This window comes from Choloepus didactylus, chromosome 8, assembly GCF_015220235.1.
Source record: "Choloepus didactylus isolate mChoDid1 chromosome 8, mChoDid1.pri, whole genome shotgun sequence".
Classification (NCBI taxonomy): Eukaryota; Metazoa; Chordata; class Mammalia; order Pilosa; family Megalonychidae; genus Choloepus; species Choloepus didactylus.
In genome coordinates, this window is record NC_051314.1 from 105,635,519 (window position 1) to 105,657,636 (window position 22,118).

The 22,118-nt window shown below is 37.8% G+C and overlaps 1 protein-coding gene across 3 annotated transcripts in view; it reads right to left on the reverse strand.

Annotated features, from left to right (window-relative positions):
• Window positions 1-22,118, reverse strand: part of STK38L (serine/threonine kinase 38 like) — a 150,699-nt gene that overhangs the window by 52,350 nt on the left and 76,231 nt on the right. For all 3 annotated transcript variants that reach the window (XM_037845515.1, XM_037845514.1, XM_037845513.1), the window contains exon 2: window positions 8,710-8,854. In XM_037845515.1, coding sequence (XP_037701443.1) covers window positions 8,710-8,843 — 134 coding nt within the window. In that variant the 5' untranslated portion in view covers window positions 8,844-8,854. The remainder of the gene's footprint in view (window positions 1-8,709; window positions 8,855-22,118) is intronic.

Sequence of the window (22,118 nt, forward strand, 5' to 3'; positions counted from 1 at the left end):
CCAATCTGTGGAGGCTGGCACCCCTCCCCCACTAGCATGGCCGGCTGGTCTGGAATCACTTCCCTGTGGGGAAAAGAAGCAGTCTCTACTAGGAGCAAGGGAAGGTAGCTCAACCAAGCTCTAACTGCAGATTCAATTAACAAATTTGGACTGCTGAGTACAAGTTCCGAGCACAGATGAACCCAGACAAAGCACGAAAGGAACCTGGAGCTCTCTCTGTGGCAGACAGGAGGAGGGGCTGACAGGGAAAACAAAAGAAAACAAAAAAACAGAGGCATTTGGAGTCGGCTGGGTGCAGAATACTAGAAAGGGGTTGTGCCCCAAGAAATGGGGCCCACAGAATCAGGTGCCAACTCTGGCTCTTGACTGGTGAACAAGGAGGCTGGGGACCAGCACTGAAAAGAAAGTGGGGGGTAGCAGGGCCCAGCTCAAGTGATGGCTCTCATTTACAGAATTCAGACACCAAGGCCTGGAAAACAGAAACAGTTTAAGCCCGCCTTCTGACTCAGCCTCTGCCTCAACCATGCCCGTGGCAGGTTTCTCTGAGAATTAAAAACACCATACCACATTACACCAGTGGGGAGCTTCAGGGTGATGTGCGATACCTGCGGGACAGAATAGAAAAAGCACAGAATCAAGATGCTTCACAGGCAAGACTGGCAACCTGCTGAGTCTCATCCCCAGGGAACCGTGATACTACTTACACCATTTTCCTGAGTCCTGGGCTTGTCTTGTCTGGGAAAATATGACTGGGGGTGATCCTATCTGGGGAGACATTCTTCAAAAAAAACTTCCATATAGGCATGGCAAGAACCAGAAAAACAAGAGCTAAAAAATTCTGATCAGTTAAACAGAAGCTATGCAAGAGTTCCAGAATAAGTTGAACTGAATGACAAAGAATAGATAGGGAACAAGGACTAATAAGAAAACCCTAAGAAAGAGACAAAACAACCACCACAATAAACAAATCAAGGAAATCAGATGCCAAGATAGCAGCAAAAAACCACAGGTTATACCAGGAAGCATGAAGATATGGCTCAAAGAAACAAAATAACATTGAATGACATACAGGAGTTGAAACAGCTAATTAAAGAAATGTTCAAATATATCTTTTAAATCAAATCAATGAGTTGATGGAAAACGTGGCAAAAGAGATGAAGGATATAAAGAAGACCTGAGTGACGATACAGAAGAAAGTGAAAGCATGAAAAAACAAATGGCAGAACTTAGGGAAATAAAACGCACAAGAAAAGAGATGAAAACCACAATGAAGACTTATAACAACAGACTTGAAAAAGCAGAAGGAAAGATTAGTGAACTGAGCACACAACATCTGAGACCCTATACAAACAGATGGGGGAAAGAATGGAAAAATATGAAAAGGATCTCAGGGAATTGAATGACAACATGAAGCACACAAATACATGTGCTATGGGTGCCCCAGAAGGAGAAGAGAAGGGAAAAGGGGCACAAACAATAATGGAGAAAATAATCACTGACAATTTCCCAATTCTTATGAAAGACATGAAATTACAGACTCAAGAAGAGCAGCATGCCCCAAACAGAATATATCTGAATAAACTTACTCCAAGACACTTACTAATCAGATTATCAAATGTCAAAGACAAAGAGAGAATTCTGAAAGTGACAAGAGAAAAGCGATCCATCACATACAAGGGAAGCTTGATAAGACTATATGCAGATTTATCAGCAGAAACCATGGAGATGAGAAGGCAGTGATATGACATATTGAAGATACTGAAAGAGAAAAACTGCCAGCCAAGAACTCTACATCCTGCAAAACTGTCCTTCAAAACCAAAAGAAAGTTTAAAATATTTTCAGACAAACAGACACTCAGAGAGTTTGTGAACAAGAGAATGGCTCTACAAGAAATTCTAAAGATAGCACTATAGGCAGAAAGGAAAAGAGAGGAGAGAGAGGTTTGGAGAAGAGTGTAGAAATAAAGATTATCAGGAAGGGAAAAAGAGGGAAAAAAAATAAGTTATGACAAACAAAATCCAAAAGACACAACAGTAGAAGAAAGTACTACCTTTACAGTAATAACATTAAATGTTAATGGATTAAACTCCCCAATCAAAAGACAAAGACTAGCAGAATGGATTAAAAAACAAGACCCATCTATATGCTGTCTACCAGACACATTTAAAACCCAAGGACAAAAGTAAGTCGAAAGTGAAAGGCTAGAAAAAGGTATTTCACATAAACAAAGCCAGAAAAGAGCGGAGGTATCTATAACTAATATCAAAAAAACTGGACTTCAAATGTAAAGCAACTGAAAGAGATAAAGAAGGACACTATGTATTAATAGGATATTTCATCAAGAAGACATAAGTCACAAATATTTATGCAGCAAGCCAGAGTGCCCCAAAATACACAAGGCAAACACTGACAACACTGAAGGGAGAAGTAGATACCTCTACAGTAAAAGTTGTAGACTTCAATACACCACTCTCATCAACAGAATATCTAGATAGATGACCAATAAGGAAACAAGGACTTTGAATAGGGTGATAAATGAACTAGACTTAACAGACATTTACAAAGCAATGCACCCCAAAACAGCAGGATAAACTTTTTTCACAAGTGCTCATGGATCATTCTCAAGAACAGACCACATGCTGGGACACAAACAAAGTCTCAATAAGTTTAAAAAGATCAAAAATATACAAAACACTTTCTCAGATCATAATGGAATGAAGTTGGAAATCAATAACAGGCAGAAGGCTGGAAAATTCACAAACATATTGAGGCTAAACAACAAACTCTTAAACCAGTGGGTCAAGGAAGAAATTACAAGTGAAATCAGTAAATATCTCAAGGCAAATGAAAATGAGAATACAACATATCAAAACTTATGGAATGCACTGAAGGCAGTGCTGAGAGGGAAATTTATTGCCCTAAATGCCTATATCAACAAAGAAGAAAGAGCAAAAATAGAAGACTTAACTGTTCACCAGTAGGAACTAGAGAAAGAACAGCAAAGTAACCCCAAAGAAAACAGAAGGAAAGAAACAACAAAGATTAGAGCAGAAATAAATTAAATTAAAAACATGAAAACAATATGGAGAATCAATAAAACCAAAAGTTGCGTCTTTGAGAAAATCAATAAAATTGGTGGACCCTGAGCTAGGCTGACAAAGAAAAAAGGAGAGAGGATGCAAATAAATAAAATAAGAAATGGTAGGACGGACATAACTACTGATCTCAAAGAGACAAAGGAGGTAATGAGAGGATACTATGAGCAACGATATGTTAACAAACTAGACAACTTAGACGAAACGGACAACTTCCTACAAAAGCATGAACAACCAACACTGATGAGAAGAAATTAAAGACCTCAACAAACCAATTACAAGTAAAGAGACTGAATCAATCAAAAACTCCCAAAAAAGAACAGTCCAGGACCAGATGGCTTCACATGTGAATTCTATCAAGCATTCAAGAAATAATTAGTACCCATCCTGCCCAAACTCTTCAAACAAATTTAAGAAAAGGGAAAGCTACCTAACTCATTCCATGAAGCCAGTATCAGCCTCAAACCAAAGCTAAACAAAGATAATACAAGAAAAGAAAATTACAGACCAATGTCTTTAATGAATACAGATGCAAAAATCCTTAACAAAATACTTGCAAATAGAATCTAACAGCACATTAAAAGAATTATATACCATGACCAAGTAGGTTTCATTTCAGATATGCAAAGGTGGTTCAACACAAGAAAATCAATTAATGTAATACACATCAATAAATCAAAGGGGAAAAACCACATAATCATCTCAATTGATGCATTAAAAGGCATTTGATGAAATTCAACATCCTTTCTTGATGAAAACACTTCAAAGGATAGAAACAGAAGGAAACTTCTTCAACATGATAAACGGAGTATATGAAAAACCCTCAGCTAACATCATACTCAATGGGAAAAGACTGAAAGCTTTCCCTCTAAGATCAGGAATAAGACAGGGATGCCTACTGTCACCATTGTTATTCAACATTGTGCTGGAAGTTCTAGCTACAGCAATTAGGCAAGGAAAAGAAATAAAAGGCATCCAAACTGAAAAGGAAGAAGTAAAACATTCACTGTTTGCAGATGACATGATCCTATATGTAGAAAATCCCGAAATAAATACAGCAAAGCTACAACAGCTAATAAATGAGTACAGCAAAGTAGCAAGATACAAGATCAACACACAAAAACCAGGAGCATTTCTATACACTAATGACGAGCAATATGAGGAGGAAATCAAGAAAATTTCATTTCCAATAGCAAACAAAACAATCAAATATTTAGGAATAAAGTTAACCAAGGATATAAAAGACCTTTACTCAGAAAACTACAAAAAAACTGCTAAAACAACCAAGGAAGATGTAAATAAATGGAAGGACATACCAAGTTAATGGATTAGAAGGCTAAATACAGTTAAGATGTCAATTCTACTCAAAATAACTTATGGATTCAATGTGATACCAATTAAAATCCCAACAACTTATTGCAGAAATAGAAAAACCAAAAGTCAAATTAATTTGTAATGGCAGGGTGCCCCAAATAGCTAAAAATATCTTGAGAAAGAAAAATAAAGTGGGAAGTCTCACACTACCTGGCTTTAAAGCATATTATAAAGCTACAGTGGTCAAAACAGCATGATACAGGCATAAAGATAGGTATACTGACCAATGGAATTGAATTGAGTGTTCAGAAATAGACCCTCTCATCTATGGACAATTGATCTTTGATAAGGCTGTCAAGTTGACTCAACTGGGACAGAGCAGCCTTGCCAACAAATGGAGCTTGGAGAACTGGATCTTCATATCCAGAAAAATGAAAGAGGACTCCTATTTCACACCTTATACAAAAATTAACTCAAAATGGATCAAAGACCTAAACACTAGCACTAAGACCATAAGACTTCTAGAAGAAAATGTAGGGAAATATCTTAAAGATGTTGTGATAGAAGGTGGTTGCCTAGACCTTATACCCGAAGTGTGAGCAAGGAAAGAAAAAATAGATAAATGGGATCTCCTCAAAACTGAACACTTTTGTGCATCACAGGATTTTCTTAGAAAAGTAAAAAGGCAGCCTATGCGATGGGAGACAATATTTGGAAACCACATATCAGATACGGGTTTAATATCCAGAATATATAAAGAGATCTGTGCTGGTTTGGATGTATTATGTCCCCCAAAATGCCACCTTCTTTAATGTAATCTTGTGGGGGCAGACGTATTACTGTTGATTAGGTTGGAATCCTTTGATTGAGTGTCTCCATGGAGACATGATTCAATCAACCGTGGGCAAGACCTTTGATTCAATAATTTCCATGGAGGTGTTACCCACCCATTCAGGGTGGGTCTTAATTGAATCACTGGAGTCCTGTAAGAGTTCACAGACAGAGGGAGGTGCTGCAGCCAAGTGAGACATTTTAAAGACAGCCATTGAAAGTAGACATCTGCTACTCCAGAGTTTGCATGGAAGAAACTAAGAGAATATCCCCAGACACCTAGAGAGAAAAGTCCTGGGAGAAAGCCATTTTGAAACACAACCTGGGAGCAAAGGAAGAAGACGCCAGCCATGTGCCATCCAAGACAACAGTGGTGTTCCAGATGCCATTGGCCATTCTTCTGAGAAGGTATCCTATTGTTGACACCTTAGCTTGGACACTTTTACACCCTTAAGACTGTAACTTTGTAACCAAATAAACCCTCTTTTAAAAGCCAATCCATTTCCGGTATTTTGTATAACGGCAGCATTAGCAAACCGGAACAAGGTTCTACAACTCAATAACAAAAAGACAAACAACCCAGTTAAAAAAATGGGCGAAAGACATGGACAGATACTTTTCTGAAGAAGAAATACAAATGGCTTAAAACATAAGAAAAGATGCTCAAATTCACTAGCAATTAGGGAAATACAAATCAAAACCACTATGAGATAACTCATACCTACTAGAATGGCATTAAAAAAAACAAACAAACAGGAAAACTACAAATGTTGGAGGGGATGTGGAGAAATAGGTACATTTATGTACTGTTGCTGGTAAAGTAGAAGGCAGTTTGGTGGGTCCTTCAGGAAGTTAAGTATAGAATTGCTGTATGATCCAGTAATCCCACTACTAGGTATATACTCGGAGCAACTGAATGCTAGAACATGAACAGACATTGGGACTCTGATGTTTATAGTGGCATTATTCATGATTGCCAAAAGAAGAAGACAGTCTAAATGTCCATCAATGGATGAGTGAATAAACAAACTGTGGTATATACATACGATGGAATGTTACATAGCTGTTAAGACAGAATAAAGTCACGACGCATGCAATAACATGTATACACCTTGAGGACATTATGTTGGACAAAATTACACAGAAACGAAAGGACAAATACTGTATGGTCTCACTAATATGAAGTAACTATAATAAGCAAACTCTGAGAGTTAAAGTTAAGAACAAAGGTTATCAGGAGGTAGAAAAAGGGTAGAGATTGGGCATTTGATGCTGGAGTACAGAATGTTCAACAGGATTCATTGTAAAGATCCAGAAATGGATAGCATAATACTATGTGATGATAGCACAATATCGTAAGTATAATGAACAAAGCTGAGTGTGAGTATGGTTGAAAGAGGAAGGCTAGGGGCATGTATGACACCAGAAGGAAAACAAAAACTGGGACTGTATAACTTAGCAAAACCTAGAGTGGACAATGATGATGACTGAATGTAGAAATGTATTTTACATGTGGGAGAACACGTGAATGTCAACATTGCAAGGTGTTTAAAACGGGATAGTATATGGAAAATAATACAATCAATGCAAACTAGGATCTACAGTTAATAGTAAGATTGTAATATTCTCCCATTAATTATAACAAAGGCAATATATCAAAGCTAAATATCTCTAAGAGGGGGATATAAGGGAGAGGCACGGAATTCTTGGTGGTGTTTCTCCTTTTTTATTTTTTTTCATTCTTTATTTTTTTTCCCTCTTCTTTTTGTGCAGAACAAATGGAAATCCTCTCATATAGATTGTGGTAGAAAATGCATATCTGTATGATTATACCAGGAGCTACTGATTGTTGCCTTAGGATGGATTGTGTGTGAATAAAACTGTTTAAAAAATAAACAGAAAGATACAAGTGATGGAGAAGATGTGGAGAGAAAAACGTAACTATTCACTGTTGGTAGGGACACAGAATGGTGTAGCCCCTCTGCAAGGCAGTGTGGTAGTTCCATAGTAGGCTAAGTATAGGGTTGCCATATGACCCTGCAACCCCATTTTTAGGTATATACTTGCAAGAACTGAAAGCAAACTATAATGAACAAATGCTGAGAACTGAATTTGAGAACATAGGCTACCAGGGGATAGAATGTGGCAGAGACTGGGCAATCGATGATGCAGGAGTACAGAATTTTCAATAAGGCTTATTGTAATGGCTCCTAGATTGAAACTCTTGCAGTGGTCACATCTATTTCTGAATTTTAATTGTTATTTAAGAGAAGTTTATCTGGGACAAAATTTATATTCCCTGTAGTACACTAATTTAACCTGTTTGGTTAGTTTATTTAAACAACATAATCACATGGACTCTAGAATAGGAAATGAGATCTTGTTATTCTGTACAGGTTAATGTAATACCTTGATACATTCCAGAGTATTTTGGGCAGAAAATAAACAAGTATTTGCAAATTCATCTTGAGAGACTGGGGGAAAATGTGGAAATATTAAACTTCCCCATGTGTGGAATTCCTGATATTTCTGCAAGCATTACAGACTCCCAATTTAATAAATGAAGCCCTTGAACTCGGGGCTTGCCTGTATGAAACTTATTCCTGTAAAGCAGAAGCCAAACCTACTTATAATTATGCCTAAGAGTCACCCGTAGAGAACCTCTTTTGTTGCTCAGTTGTGGCCTCTGTCTCTCAGCCAACTCTGCAAATAAAGTCACTACCCTTTTCCCTACGTGGGGCATGACTCTCAGGGGTGTAAGCTTCCCTGGCAATATGGGACATGACTCCCAAGGATGAGCCTGGCCCTGGCACCAGGGCATTAAGAAAGTCTTCTTGACCAAAAGGGGGAAAAGAAATGAAACAAAATAAAGTTTCAGTGGCTAAGAGATTTCAAATAGAGCTGAGAGGTCATTCTGGAAGTATTCTTATGCATTATGTAGATGTTCCTTTCTAGTTTCTAGTGTATTAGAATAGCTAGAAGATGGTATCTGAATCTGTTGAACTGTAATCCATAGACTTGATTCTTGAAGATGACTGTATAACTATTTAGCTTTTATCATGTGACCATGTATTTATGGAAACCTTGTGACTGACACTCCCTTTATCCAGTGTATGGGCAGAGGAGTAATAAAATAAAGACAAAAAAACAGATAAATAATGGGAGGAGGATAAGTAGTATGGGATGTTTTGGGTATTATTTTTTATTTTTATTTTTTCTTTATTTTGGAGTAACGAAAATGTTCTAAAATTGATTGTGGCGATGAATACACAGCTATGTGATGATGCTGTGAGCCACTGATTGTGTACTTTGGATGGACTGTATGGTGTGTAAATGTCAATAAAACTGCATTAAAAAAAGCATTCAGGGATACACAGTAGTCATATTAACGAAAATTATGTCTACCCTCCACTCATAGATAACAGCTTATTTAATTTAGCAAAAAGTTTTGACTAGCCTTTACTATACCTGGTTTCTCTTTCTTCATGCTGTAAAATTAGGTTGCTGTAAAAATTCTCCAATGTGAGCTTGGCTACAGTCACTCTCTCCCGGGTATGGTTGCTCATAGGAAAGGTTGTAGTAGTCCCTGCTGTCATTGCCATAGTAACAGAAACTGAAACAACATATTAAAACAAATCATTCAGTAGGAAAGAACCTTTCTACCTCTTATAACAAACTCTGGAAATGGTTTAATTTCTATTAAGAAAAATTCTACCCTGAATAGTTAATACATCAAATTCTTTCACAATATAAATAAAACAAAGCTAGTAAACAAGAATAAGATGCACCATTCCCAACACAATAGTAACTCATTCTGTGCCAGCAAAATCAGGGGTGAATTATAGTGAAGAAGCACCAGTGACAGTTCACATACAATATAAACACATATATATACAAATGGTCATATTCATTTGTTGTTTTACTGATTACTAAATAAAATGTATGATTTTAAAACTTATGTCGCTAATAAATGTAAGTCTCTGAAAAGTTAAAGTAGTTTTCTTAAATAGTAAGAAGTAGCTTCTGCCATATAAATCCAGTACCTGAAATAATGAATCAAATACGCACAAAAAGTCAGTCTAATGCAATTCTTGCAGGCATGTTTTAGGGGAAAGCTACTTTTAGAAATAAGCCTTTTTGACAGGGTCCGTATCATTCTGAATTCTCAGTCATTACAGACAGTATTATAACAAGGTCTAGCATACTTCTTCAGACCATGAGATCCATTTCATTTTCAAATGAAGCTCAAATGCCTATAGGAACCAGGTAGGAAACATAAATGTATGAATCAGGCCAGGTGACAATAAGGAAGTTTTATGGCCTTAACTGGACTGTGTTTATCTGCCTAAAGGCATTCAAATTCCAACTTCTAAAAACCACTGGGCCAGCCAAATGAAGCTCTTGTTTTATGAAGACAATTTAGACAATTAGACAATGTTAAGGAGTACACCCAAAAGGCTGCTTCATAAGGGGACACTCAACTTTAGTGGCTGCTATACATAGACACTAACCCTAAGAGACCTGCCTGCCACAGGCCACATCTGGACCAGAAAGACTAGAACAGAAAGTTAGAGAAGTTTTTGCATAACTAGATTGGGATCAAAACACATCATTCTACAGAAGATCTAGATTGCCTATTTCCTGAAACATACCACTTACTGCCCCAATGCCCACCTCTCTTAACTACATGAAGATGTAGACCTTTGGATATGACCCTGAACTGGACTAGACTCCAGGGATTATGGAATGAATCAAAACACCCTTCTTGTTCTTCAATATCAAGCAAGTCACGAATAGGTTAAATGTAAACAATGTAACTATGGTAAACATCCAGTTTCATTTTTCACTTCTACAGTAGCACCTCAATACTCAACTGCATTGAAACTCATTGAATTTGGTACTCGACACATTTTGACATGAGAGTTTTGTCCCAGTACTCATCGTTTGTTTGGTACTGGACAAGCAAACGTCAGTTGCCTCATGACTTGCTACCCCTTCCAGCTGAAACAAAGGGTCACACGTTAAGTCACGCAGTAGCTCTTGCCCTCTGCACATCCGCTTGCAGTTTATCTTATCTTATGTGGTCACTGAGTGTATTTTTGTGCTTTCTGTCCCATCATGGCTCCAAAGGAAATGAGGAGCAATAGTGGTGAGCAGAAAAGAAAATTACTTTGCACCATCATTGAGCAAAAAAAGGAAACAACAGGCAAATATGAGAGCAGTATTTGCATTACTGATCCTGTTAGGGAATATGGTATGCCCAGAACAACAGTATCTAACATCAAGAATAAAGAAGCGATGTTGAGTTAGTGGGGGAACATCGTGAAGAGCTCAGCACTGAGGAGCTGCAGGAACTACTGAAGGAGTAGCAATAAGAGGTGGCTGAAGAGATTTCTTCAGGTGAGGAAGAGATAAGGGAGGATGTCCCCAGTTCCTTTATAAAAGAAATGTGTGCAAGATGGGCAGAAGTCTAAAACTTTGTGGAGAAGTACCATCCGTACAAAGCTCTGACAAGCAGAAATGTGAATTTATTGAATGACCAAAGAATTTCACATTTTCAAGGAATTCTGAAAAGAAGACAGAAGCAGCCCTCATTGGATAAGTTTTTAGTGAAGGTGACAAAGAGTGTGTCAGAGCCTGTGGTGCAAGCTGAAAAAAGCAGGAGAGAAAGAACACCCGAAATGCAAGTGCCCGATGTTCTATTGGAGGGGGACTCTCTTTACAAACAACACTCCATGTACCCTCTCCTCCTCACACTCTCCTCCCACCATCCCATTAGGCCATGGACTCTTCTCAGTAGAAGTAAAGTGGTTTTTATTTTATTTAATCTAGGTATCTATTAATTTATTGGTTTATTTATCACGTAAAGTAATGATATACAACCATATCTTTTTACATTTTGCCTTTAAAATGTCATTGTCTTTGGTTTGGGAATGCATTAAATTTATTTACATTACTCCTTATGGGAAAAATTTGTTTGGTACTCATTGTTCTTGGAACTCATCACACTTCCTCGAACGAATTAATGGCGAGTACCAAGAAACCATGGTACTTGGAGCCTCAAATTCACTGTACCTAAAATCGAATTAATTGTTTTGATATCATAAACTTGTTCCTCAACTGATTACTACAAATCTTTCTATACTGGGAACCTGACAGGTCACTTGTTTAAAATTGTTTGTGGCTACAGCCTCCAGCAAGTCCAGTTTAGCTGAGTATGATGAACAAAAGCAACAGATATAAACTAAGTGCTGGTATATACCTGGAACTTTATGGTATTTTATATTCCCTCTTTTTTTCCTGCCTGAGGATTTAAGGTAGTAGCACTTCCCATGCATGATTGCATTTCATCTACATAATAGCCCTGTAAGGTAGGGGACTGAAGCTTGAAAAGGTCACATAACTAGTGAGTTATGGGAGTCAGAACTTCAGCTCCAACTGCTTTTCTAATTTGCCTTTCTCAGCTCATCTGCTGTCCTTCCTCATTACTCACTCTTCTAATATGTCTGGCTCTTTCATGCCTCTCAGCCCTCACCTGGCCTATCCCTGAACCAGTTATGTCCTGCAGCTTCTCTGTTTGTAGGAATCCTGCTGATCCTGTAGGGCCCAGTTTAGCTGTAGTCTTCTCTGTGGTGACCTCTCCATCATTCTCTAACATCTGATATTCCTTTATGTGTGTTCTCTAGCATTTAAACTAATATATCTCAGGTCCCGATGCCTGTCATTCCACTTGACTACACCAGTAAACCAGAAGCACCTCTGGGTAAAAGCTTTTCCTGTTTCATTTTGAACATTCACCATAATAGCATCATGTCTGGCACATAGTAGGTATGAATGAATGAACAGGCCAACCTATCAAATGAGAGGAAGGGGATTTTGAAAGAATTAGCAAAAAGTAAAGTACTATGTAAGGTTGGCTAATAAGCATCTGCAGAAAGAAAAATTACTGAACCTAGAAGTCAGAAATTCAGACATCTAACCCAGAACACTCTGAACTCAAGTCACTTTTCCACCCAGCAGGGATGATAATATTTGATCTGTCTAATTCACAGGCCTGAATTTAGGCCATCTGAGATAATGCAGGAAAACCACAATGACTTAACACAAATGTAAGACATTATTTTAGGCATCTAGTTTACTAATTTTTTATGTGCTAAATGCTTTAATAATAATCAGGATTTTAAAATAAATATAATAATAAAAATGAATTAAACTCATGAATTATCATGGCCAAGTTCTTTTTAAGCACTAAACTGCTCTTCTTGGAATACTATCTAAGGTAATGTTGCCAATATTGCCTAACCATTTTTGGAAATCACAGATTAACTGGGTTCACATTCTAAATTTCAGGACCAGATGTAGAAAAGTCGAGAAAGGATATAATGCAGAACTACATAGCAAACATCTCCCAAATCATGTTTGTTAATTGGGATTAGAGGGGTGAGTGGATTGGAAATTGAAGAATCGAATAAATTTAAGAAATCCAGATTATATAAAGTTAAACAGGTTTTTCACTGCAGGACTTCCCAATATCTTTACTATGCTAACGTGCATTCTAAATCTTCAAAAAGAAGACAGCGATAAATCTGCAGAATTAGTATTTTAATTCCTTAGTATTTAATATTAAAATTAGTATTCTAATTCCTCTTTTGGGCCTATAAAATTTAAGTTCATAGATAATTTTCTTCAAACACTTTTTAGTTAAAAACATAAAGTGTTCCTTTTTTCAACAAATATTTAGGGAGGGAAAAAAACTCAAGAATCTCTAACAAAGACCAATACCCAGGATTTTAGAGTGCTTTCTGATTTGCCCTGTCTTTCTTCTACCAGGCAGGTAATAATGAACAGGGAAATGCCTGTATCTGCAGCTGATACAAAATTTTCACATTGGCTTGTCAGTTCCTAGGAAGAAAAAAGGTCAAGACTCAACTACAGTTGTCCAATGTACATTTCTTTCAAAAAGTAAATGATGAAAACAACAAATAAACAGACCTTTTTATAATGCCTCTTGGAAAAAGCTCAAAGGAATAACACATCAATGATAGAGTTATGCAGTCCATAAAAAATGCCTGTATAAGTCAGAAAGAAAAATACATCATGTACTCAGGATGAGGCCTTGGAAGGCAGCTGTCTGCCAAGTGGCTTGTAGAACAGGTGCCCTGCTTCATCTGCCAAGGCACAAGGTTTGGCCTTTATCTGTCAGTGTCCGCAGGGTAATCAGCTTCTGCAAGCTACTTCATCCTAACAAAGTTCACAAGAGAATGATACACAAGACAGAATGGCAATTTATTGATTCACACAATAAGAAATCTAATAACAAGAGGAACAGATACTTGCATCTTCTAGCAAATACATTCTGTCCTTGCAGGCAAGCTAGATGGGAAGCCTTAGTTAGGATCAGAAGATAGCTTTCAGAAGATTGCTGGGTGACGATGGCATCAAAACAAAGAGAAATGTTATTTAAATTTAAACGTTTAACGGCATCAGGATAAGGTGGCACCTTAAAACAAAAAAGATGGATAGCTATCTCGCCCAGGGCACCTCTGCCCACTGGAAAGTGGCCAGAGGGTATGGTCGATATCAAATTCTGCTGCTAATGCCACTTCTGCAGAATGAAGCAGAATTTGAGGGCTAGACAGGGGCAGAAATATTACTGAGCATAAAAATATGTTGGGGAATGCAAAACCATTCCAGACAACAGAAATTGTTTGCATTAAGAGTACTGAAATATATATGAGGTCATTTTAGACAGAAAAATGTATGAACCTGAAGTTTTTATAAATGAGAGGGATAAACAGAAGATCCAATAGAAGACTCAGTTTCTCCCATCATAAGAGGATGAGTTTAGCTCCAAAATCCACAAGTGGATATCAAGTAATGAAAAACATGTCTTTCAGATGTTATATAATTTAATCATGATTTCTGTGTTCTTTCCAGTTATACAAACATGCAAGTATAAAGAAGCCTTATTTAACAACCAAATTAGAGCAAAACCTATGTCTTTGTCATAGGTTTTGCTGAAATGAAAGCATTACAGCACCTAGCAAACAGCTAAGCACACAGTAGGCATACTGCAAATGACGGTGAATAATGAAATCAAGTTTAATGGATTTTAAACTACATATGTGTTTCATATACAGTAATTCCGTTTGGATTGAAAACTACACAATCGAATGAAGTTCTGATGCACACTACAAAATGGATGAACCTTAAAGACATCATGAAAGTGAAATAAACCAGACACAAAGGACAAATATCATATGATCTCACTTACATGAAATAGGCAGTATATGCAAATCCATAAAGTTGGAAACTAGAATACAGGTTACCAGAGGCCAAGTGGGGTGGGGAATGGGGAGTTAATGTTTAATGAGTAGGGGGTTTCTGTTTGGAATGAAGGAAAAGTTTTGGCAATGGATGACAGAGAAGAAGGTACAACTCTGTGAATATAATCATCACTGAATTGTACATCTGAACAGGGATAAAATGGGAAATTTTAGATTGTTTACAAGTTACCGGAAAAAAAACAACAACATAGAAATTTACAACATGAAGACTGCACCCTAATGTAAACTACAGGCTACAGTTAACAGTATAAGAACAAAGTTTCATCACCTGTAACAAAGTCCCACACTAATGAAACATGTTAACAGTAGGGAAAATTGTATGTGTGAGAGAGGGGTATATGAGAACTGTACACTCTGCATGATTTTTCCGTAAACTTGCAACTCCTCTAATTTTTAAAAAAAAATTTAATAAAAGACTACAGAATCATTTAATGTTGTTTTAACCTTCAAAAACAAATTTTCCTTGAAAGATACAACTACAGAAAAATGAAAACTCCCACCCTTACTCTTGATTAAATAGTATCTTTCAGACATTAGCTTTAACAACAAGGAAAAATTCTTCCTTCTAACCAGTTACAAACAGTCTTTAAAAAGTTCAAGTCATATAAAACTAAGAACAGAAGTGATAAAATTATTACAGAAGAATGACACAACAGACTGAAACAACCTGGCGATATATCTGCATGTTTGGCACTTACTATATTGCAAATCTATTCCTCTAAAGGATTTAACACTGTTCTTTATCTCTTATTAAAGCCCTTTCTTTAGCCAGAAAAAGAACAGGATACAATTTGAAAAGTCTAGAATTCCTGGACTGATAAAAACAACACTAGGTGCCCTTGAATTTCCTGCTCACGTGTTTTCTCCAGACTTCCCTGTTCATTACTGGAGACACTACCAATAGTTAAGTTCAACATTCTTTAGTTTATTAAGCCTGGGGAAAGGAGATAACAAATCTGGCACTCAGGCCATCTATAAATAGATGTGGTGTCTCTAGCCATTCACCATCAAACCTTTAAAGTAGAAACACAGAACTACTTTACCTGACTGATAAAACAAACTAACTGGTGGTTTCACCTTTGTTTTCACATACAACATTTCTGAGGAAGAGTATCCTTAATGCTTCGATATTGCCTTTCCTAAACTCATCGTTAGCTGCAACGTAATTCCCTGACTACAATAGGTCATCTAGCTGGACACTGTGTAAACTGGATCTGTCCTAATAATAGATCAGCCACAGCCTCTTTCCTCTGTGAGGTATAGTACAAAGACCAAGAGAGTCACAGACCAGAGAGGGTTCAAATCCCAGCACTATTAGTTGCAACCAACAATTATTCCTGATATATACTATTTGCCAGCATTGTACAAAGTGCTGAGAATATAAACGATAAGTAAAACAGAGACCCTGTACTTAAGAAGTTTACAGTCTCATAGGGACACAAAGGAGAGACAAATCAGCTCTCCAAGAGGAAAGGTAGTTTAAAAAGTTTTAAATAAGAGAAGGAGATGCTTGAACTGAATCTTGGGAAGAGAAAAAATTAGAGTTCACCAACTGGATGGATGGCACAGAGGAGGAAGAGTGTGTAGGGCATGAAATAGCAGAAGAGAAAAGTGGAAAGAAGCTAAGGGTCATCATAAAATATCTTTCTGGCCATGTTAAGAAATTATCCTGAGCATAAGTGAGAGTCTTTTAAGGCTTTTAATTGGTGAAGAATTACTAACCAACAGAGAACATTTAGAAAGCATTTACCCAAGCACCAGAAACTCTTCTACTCTACTAAGCATTTGAGATTGCAATCCTTGGTCTGGTCTAGAATAATGAGGGCCTAAATTAAGATAGTAACAGAAGAGATGAAAAGGAGGGCTCAGATACTCAACTGGAAAGACTGAAGTCCAAAATTATTTCTGGGTTTCAGATTTGGATGACTGGTTAAATGGTGATACTCTTAATAAAGGCAGGAAATATAAGAAGAGCTAACTTAGTGGAGAGAGAACACAAATTCAAGGCTGATCCTGGTTATTTAACCTCTCTGACTCAGGATCACATCTCTAAAATGGAGACAATAAATGCCGACCTCACAGCATTGAGATGCTTCAGTGGCAGCAGAGCACACTGATGAAGAGCCAGACTGCATGGGTCTGAATTTTGACCCAGCCACTCACTAGCTGTGTGACTTTAAGCAAATTACTTAAACTCTCTGTGCTTCAGTTTCCTGTTGAGTTGAAGATAATAATGGTCAACTTATGTGCTAATGCAAAACTTAAAGAGAATGAAGAAAGTTAGTACTTGTAAAGGATTTAGAACAGTGCATGGCACAGAGAAACACCACGTAAATGTTTGCTAAATCAGTAAATAAATAAGAAAATACGTTAAAAACATCTCCTGGCTCCTATTAAACGCTCAAAAGTATTGTATTAATTTTCTTCCTTTCCCTGCCCAATCTCCCCACTCATCCCTCCTTCCTTGGGCTGCAGGTCCTAGCAAGTGTTTGTAAATTTAGTCTTTAATGGATATTCCTTATCTTTTGTTTTTCATAGCAAATAACATTATACTTTATTTTGAAACATGCAATATTAAACTAAGAAAATAGTTTTAAAATCTTTTAAGTATTTAAATTGTAATTAAAATATGCTGAATTCTTAGTGTAAACCCAGAATGAATGGATCCAGTGCAGGTTATTTTCTTTTTCTCGTCCTCAGTTTTTGATGGCAGAACACAAACAATATCCTTAAGAATTGGCTTTTAAACCATCTTATAAAGAGGTTTATTTCAAGGTTGGATCAATTTCCCCAAAGGACACCCTTAACCTTTCACAGTTCTTGTTTGAAGGAGCTAATTCTGTAATTATCTGTATCAATTGTGTCTCCTTTGACTTTTGTTTCATATTTTTTATTGTAGAATGTAACATACATACATAGAAGTGGTAACTCTCCAAGTGCAATTTAACAAGCAGTTAGAGAGCAAATTTCAAAGAATATCAGAAGTCACAGTTCCACAGTTTCAGCCACTTTCCCATTGTGAAATATAACATAAATACAAAAAGGTAATATCGTTCAAAGTATAATTTAACAAGTAGTTATACAAGGAATTTCAAAAGTACCACAGTTTCAGTTATTTCCTTATTGTGAAATATAACATATATACAAAAAAGTGATAGTTTTCAAATTACAATTTAACAAGTAGCTACAGAACAAATTTCAAAGGATGCTGTGGGTTACAGATCCACCATTTCAATTCTTTCCCTCTAGCTATTCTAACACCCTAGCAACTAAGAAAAAGAAAATTATGTAGAGACTCAGTTTTCATAATCTATTGTTAAATCCCATCTTGTCTGTTGCTACCCCTTCCTCTAGTTTAATTATTTTCCTGATCTTCAGGAATGTCTATGCAGTGACCACCCAAACTTGTTCATGTTGAAAAGGGGTGTTGACATTATGGGAAAAGGGGACACATCTGGTTGATGTTCCTGAAGAGGCTATTGACTCTGGGTTTTGGGACTTAGGTGCCATAGGAATTCTCTGACGGATTTTAAGATTCTGAAGAATAAATTTAATGAGTGAAACGAGAGTCTCAGATAAGGATCCAGGCATTCTTTTTGGTTTTCGGGACTACTGTTGACATGGCTTATCATACTGTGGTCATTTGGCATATCTAGGTGAAGCTTGCATACGAGTAAACCCCAGGACAGCCTCTTGACTCTACTTGAATTCTCTTAGCCACTGAAACCTAATTTTGTTGCCTTTCTTTCCCCCTTTTGGTCAAAAAGGCATTCTCAATCCCTCAATGCCTGGGTCAGGCTCACTCCCAGAATCTGTGTCCCATGTTGCCAGGAAGACTCATTCACTGGGGTGTGAGGGTGGGGTCCTGTCCCACATTGGGGGAAAGAGTGATGAATTTATTCGCAGAGATAGGCTTAGAGAGAGAAAATCCACACTGGAGCAACAAAAGTGTTTCTCTGGAGGTGACTCCAGGGCACAATTATAGGTGGGCTTAGCCACCCTTAGCAACCATAAGTTTCAAGCCTCAAGATCAAGGGCTTGACTTATAAAGTACAGGGTTCCTAAGTTAATAGAGCATATGTTATGTCCATGATAATATATCCATACCACACATTACCATCACTTAATTGTTCAATACTCATCACTCTCCATTTTAAACAATTCTCATGACCCAAAACACCACATAGCTCTTGTCAGCCCTTAATTATTTGTCCCCAGTATTTGTGTGGTACTAGTGTTGTATTCCTATTAATTATAAAGCCTAGTATGGAATATGCAGATTTTTTCCCTTATAACTTCCTGTTTACAATTCTCTGTGTTAGTTGGATAACTTAGAAGTGTATCATGTAAGCACCTAACTATTTTTGTTGTGCTGATCTGCGGGAAACAAGCCTTTAAACAATCCCAATTTATTTATAATCTTGTTAGTGAGTTTGGTATTGAGTTGTTTTGTTTTGTTTTGTTTAATTAGTTCATTTGTCTGACTCTGTATTGGGTGTATGCCCTGTTCATTAGTCCAGAGAAACAAATTTTAGACACTTCTCATTGCTACTTTTTTGAGTCATATGCTTGGTGGTGATGGCACAGAGGTACTGAAATTAACATTACCATTTCTACCTTCAAAATTGTTTTGGATGCACAACTATATCATGGTACTGTGAATAGTTGATTGTACACTGTAGATGACTGTATGGTATGTGAATATATCTCAATAAAACTGGATTTAAAAAATTGTTTTGAAAACAAATACTTTTCGTGCTGATATAAACACAGTTCATTGGTTGAGTTCCCAAAAGCTTATCTGGCTATAGTAATGTTGCTAACGGCAGACTACTTGAGTATGTTGAGCCAAATAATTACTAAAAAGCCCTCTGAACTATAGGTTTTTTGTGTTTTTTTTTAACTTGCAATGAAGCTAAGCGATAAATTTGCTAAAGCAGTACTTTTATCCAAAAACATGCCTGTTAACACATTTTGATGTTTAGGAAGACATGATCCATTTCATTTCTCAGAAATACTCAGAAAGAAGACATTTATCTTTATAACATAATATTCACATTACTGAATTGCTGTATTGCTGTATCCCTATCTAGTATTGTATTAGATTTTATTACAAAAGATGCTCAACTGAATCTACCAAGTCACAGTTGACTTAAAGAAAACAAACTACCTCAACAGAAATGCCAAAAACTTCACATACTTTATAATTTAGCACCACAATGGGGGAAAAATGATAACTATTAGATAATAAAGGCATCCCTAAATAATTTTAAATCAATTTCTTTTCTAATAGTGCACATACAAGCACATATGAGAACACACTTGCCTTAATTAGGCAAAAAAATGGGGGAGAATCACAATTTGCAGGTAGTCAGAGGGTAAAGAGGAATCAGAACGTGGACTTTAAAGTAATTTGTAAGTAGGAACTATTCAGAGGGAGGGGGAGGGAGGGATGGAGGGATGGATGGATGGAAAAAACACATATATGCGTAGTATCTTAAGGAAACTCTTGGAGAGCAAGAAATCATAAGAGAGAGAGGTTACAGTGATCAAGGGAACTCTGGGCCACAAGATTTAACCACAACTCTGAGTTGGAGGTTTGGATGATTGAGATAAATGAAGAAGGTAAGTAATTCACCCAGAAGGAGCCACCTTCCCCTTGGCCTTGCCAATCCAATCATGCTTCCAAACTTTCAATATCCCAACATCATGGAGTTTTCTTCTATATTTTCCACTTCTGTTATAAAGAACGTGGATCAGTGAAAAATAAGAGACATTATTTTTAAAAGAAGCAGTGAAATTTCAAGTTAAAAGTTAATGCTTTAAACATTCTAAATGTGGAAAAACTAAGATGGTGGCTAGGTGAGACAGGGCAAAAATACACCTCTGTGAAAAACGCTAGATAAAAACTAGAAAATGACCCAGAATACCAGTTACAGTGATGCGCCAGCTGTATGAGGTCTTCTAGTTCCACAGAGGCCGTATACTTGGTGAAACCGGGAGTCTGCATTCTGAAACGAGTGAGTAAGCTGGCTGGGGGCCCCGCAGCCGCGCGGCGGTCTGGGAAAGCCAGGGTTTGGTGTTTGGAGACCGACGGGCTCTTTAAAAAAAAAAAAAAAACAAAAACAACAGGGAAAAACCCAGGAATGGCTGCAGCTGCGATAGTGGGAACCACGCAGTAAAACACAGCAAGAGGGGGCTGGGCCGGCCTCTCAGTGTCTGGCCTGGAAGATAGCCCGCTGCAGATACCCTTGGGGCCAGGGGAACGGAGGGGAGAGCCGGAAGCAGAAAGAAACCCACGGCTAGCAGCTGGCTCCCCGGAGGGCTGGATAAACTCCTGCCCGGGGCTGTGCCCACAGCCCAGAGCCCCGCCAGTTGTCCCGGAGCTGGGAAGGAGGCACTGTGTGAGGAGGGGGGTGTGGAGACACCCCATTCGGCCATCTCTGCATCAGGCTGAAAGCGCCCCGGCACAGCCCAGCAGCCCGGGGCTTCCCTTGAGAGGTGGCGCGCACTGGTGATGTAGCATGGCATTCCCTCGGCAGAGGTCCTGGAGGATCGCGGCTGGGTGGGGGGACACTCTCGGAGAACTCAGGGACACTACACCAAGTCCGGTGGTTTGTGGGACAGCGAGAGAGAGGGTCTGGGGCTGAACTGAAATGAATGCTTAGACTCTTGCGGCGGCCTTGAATCCCCGGGAACCTGGGGGATTTGAATATTAAAACTGTCCTTCCTCCCTGGCCACCGTACACATGCCCCACATTCAGGGCGGAAGGCTCCAGCAACACACCCAAACTGAGTTCTCCAACTAACCCCACAAGAATCATTCCCCCACACACCGCAGGAACAAGGTTAAGAAATGACTTGAGGGGTATAGGTGACTCACAGATGCCATCTGCTGGGTAGTTAGAGAAAGTGTACGCCACCAAACTGTGTTTCTGAAAAATTAGACAGGTATTTTTTTTTACAACTTGAAAGAACCCTATCAAGCAAAGCAAATGCCAAGAGGCCAAAAACAGCAGAAAATCTTAATGCATATGATAAAACCAGACGATATGGAGAATCCAACTCCAAACACACAAATCAAGATATCAGAAGAGACACAGTGCCTCACACAATTAATCAAAGAACTACAATCAAGGAACACAAACATGGCAAAGGATTTAAAGGACATCAAGAAGACCATGGCCCAGGATATAAGCAACATAAGAAAGACCCTAGAAGAGCATAAAGAAGACACTGCAAGAGTAAATAAAAAAACAGAAGATCTTATGGAAATAAAAGAAACTGCTGGCCAAATTAAAAAGACTCTGGATATTCAAAATACAAGACTAGAGGAAGCTGAACAACGTCTCAGTGTCCTAGAAGTCCACAGAACAGAAAATGAAAGAACAAAAGAAAGAATGGAGAAAAAAATTGAAAAAATCAAAATAGATCTCAGGGGTACAATAGATAAAACAAAACGTCCAAACTTAAGACTCATTGGTGTCCCAGAAGGGGAAGAGAACGGTAAAGGTCTAGAAAGAGTATTCA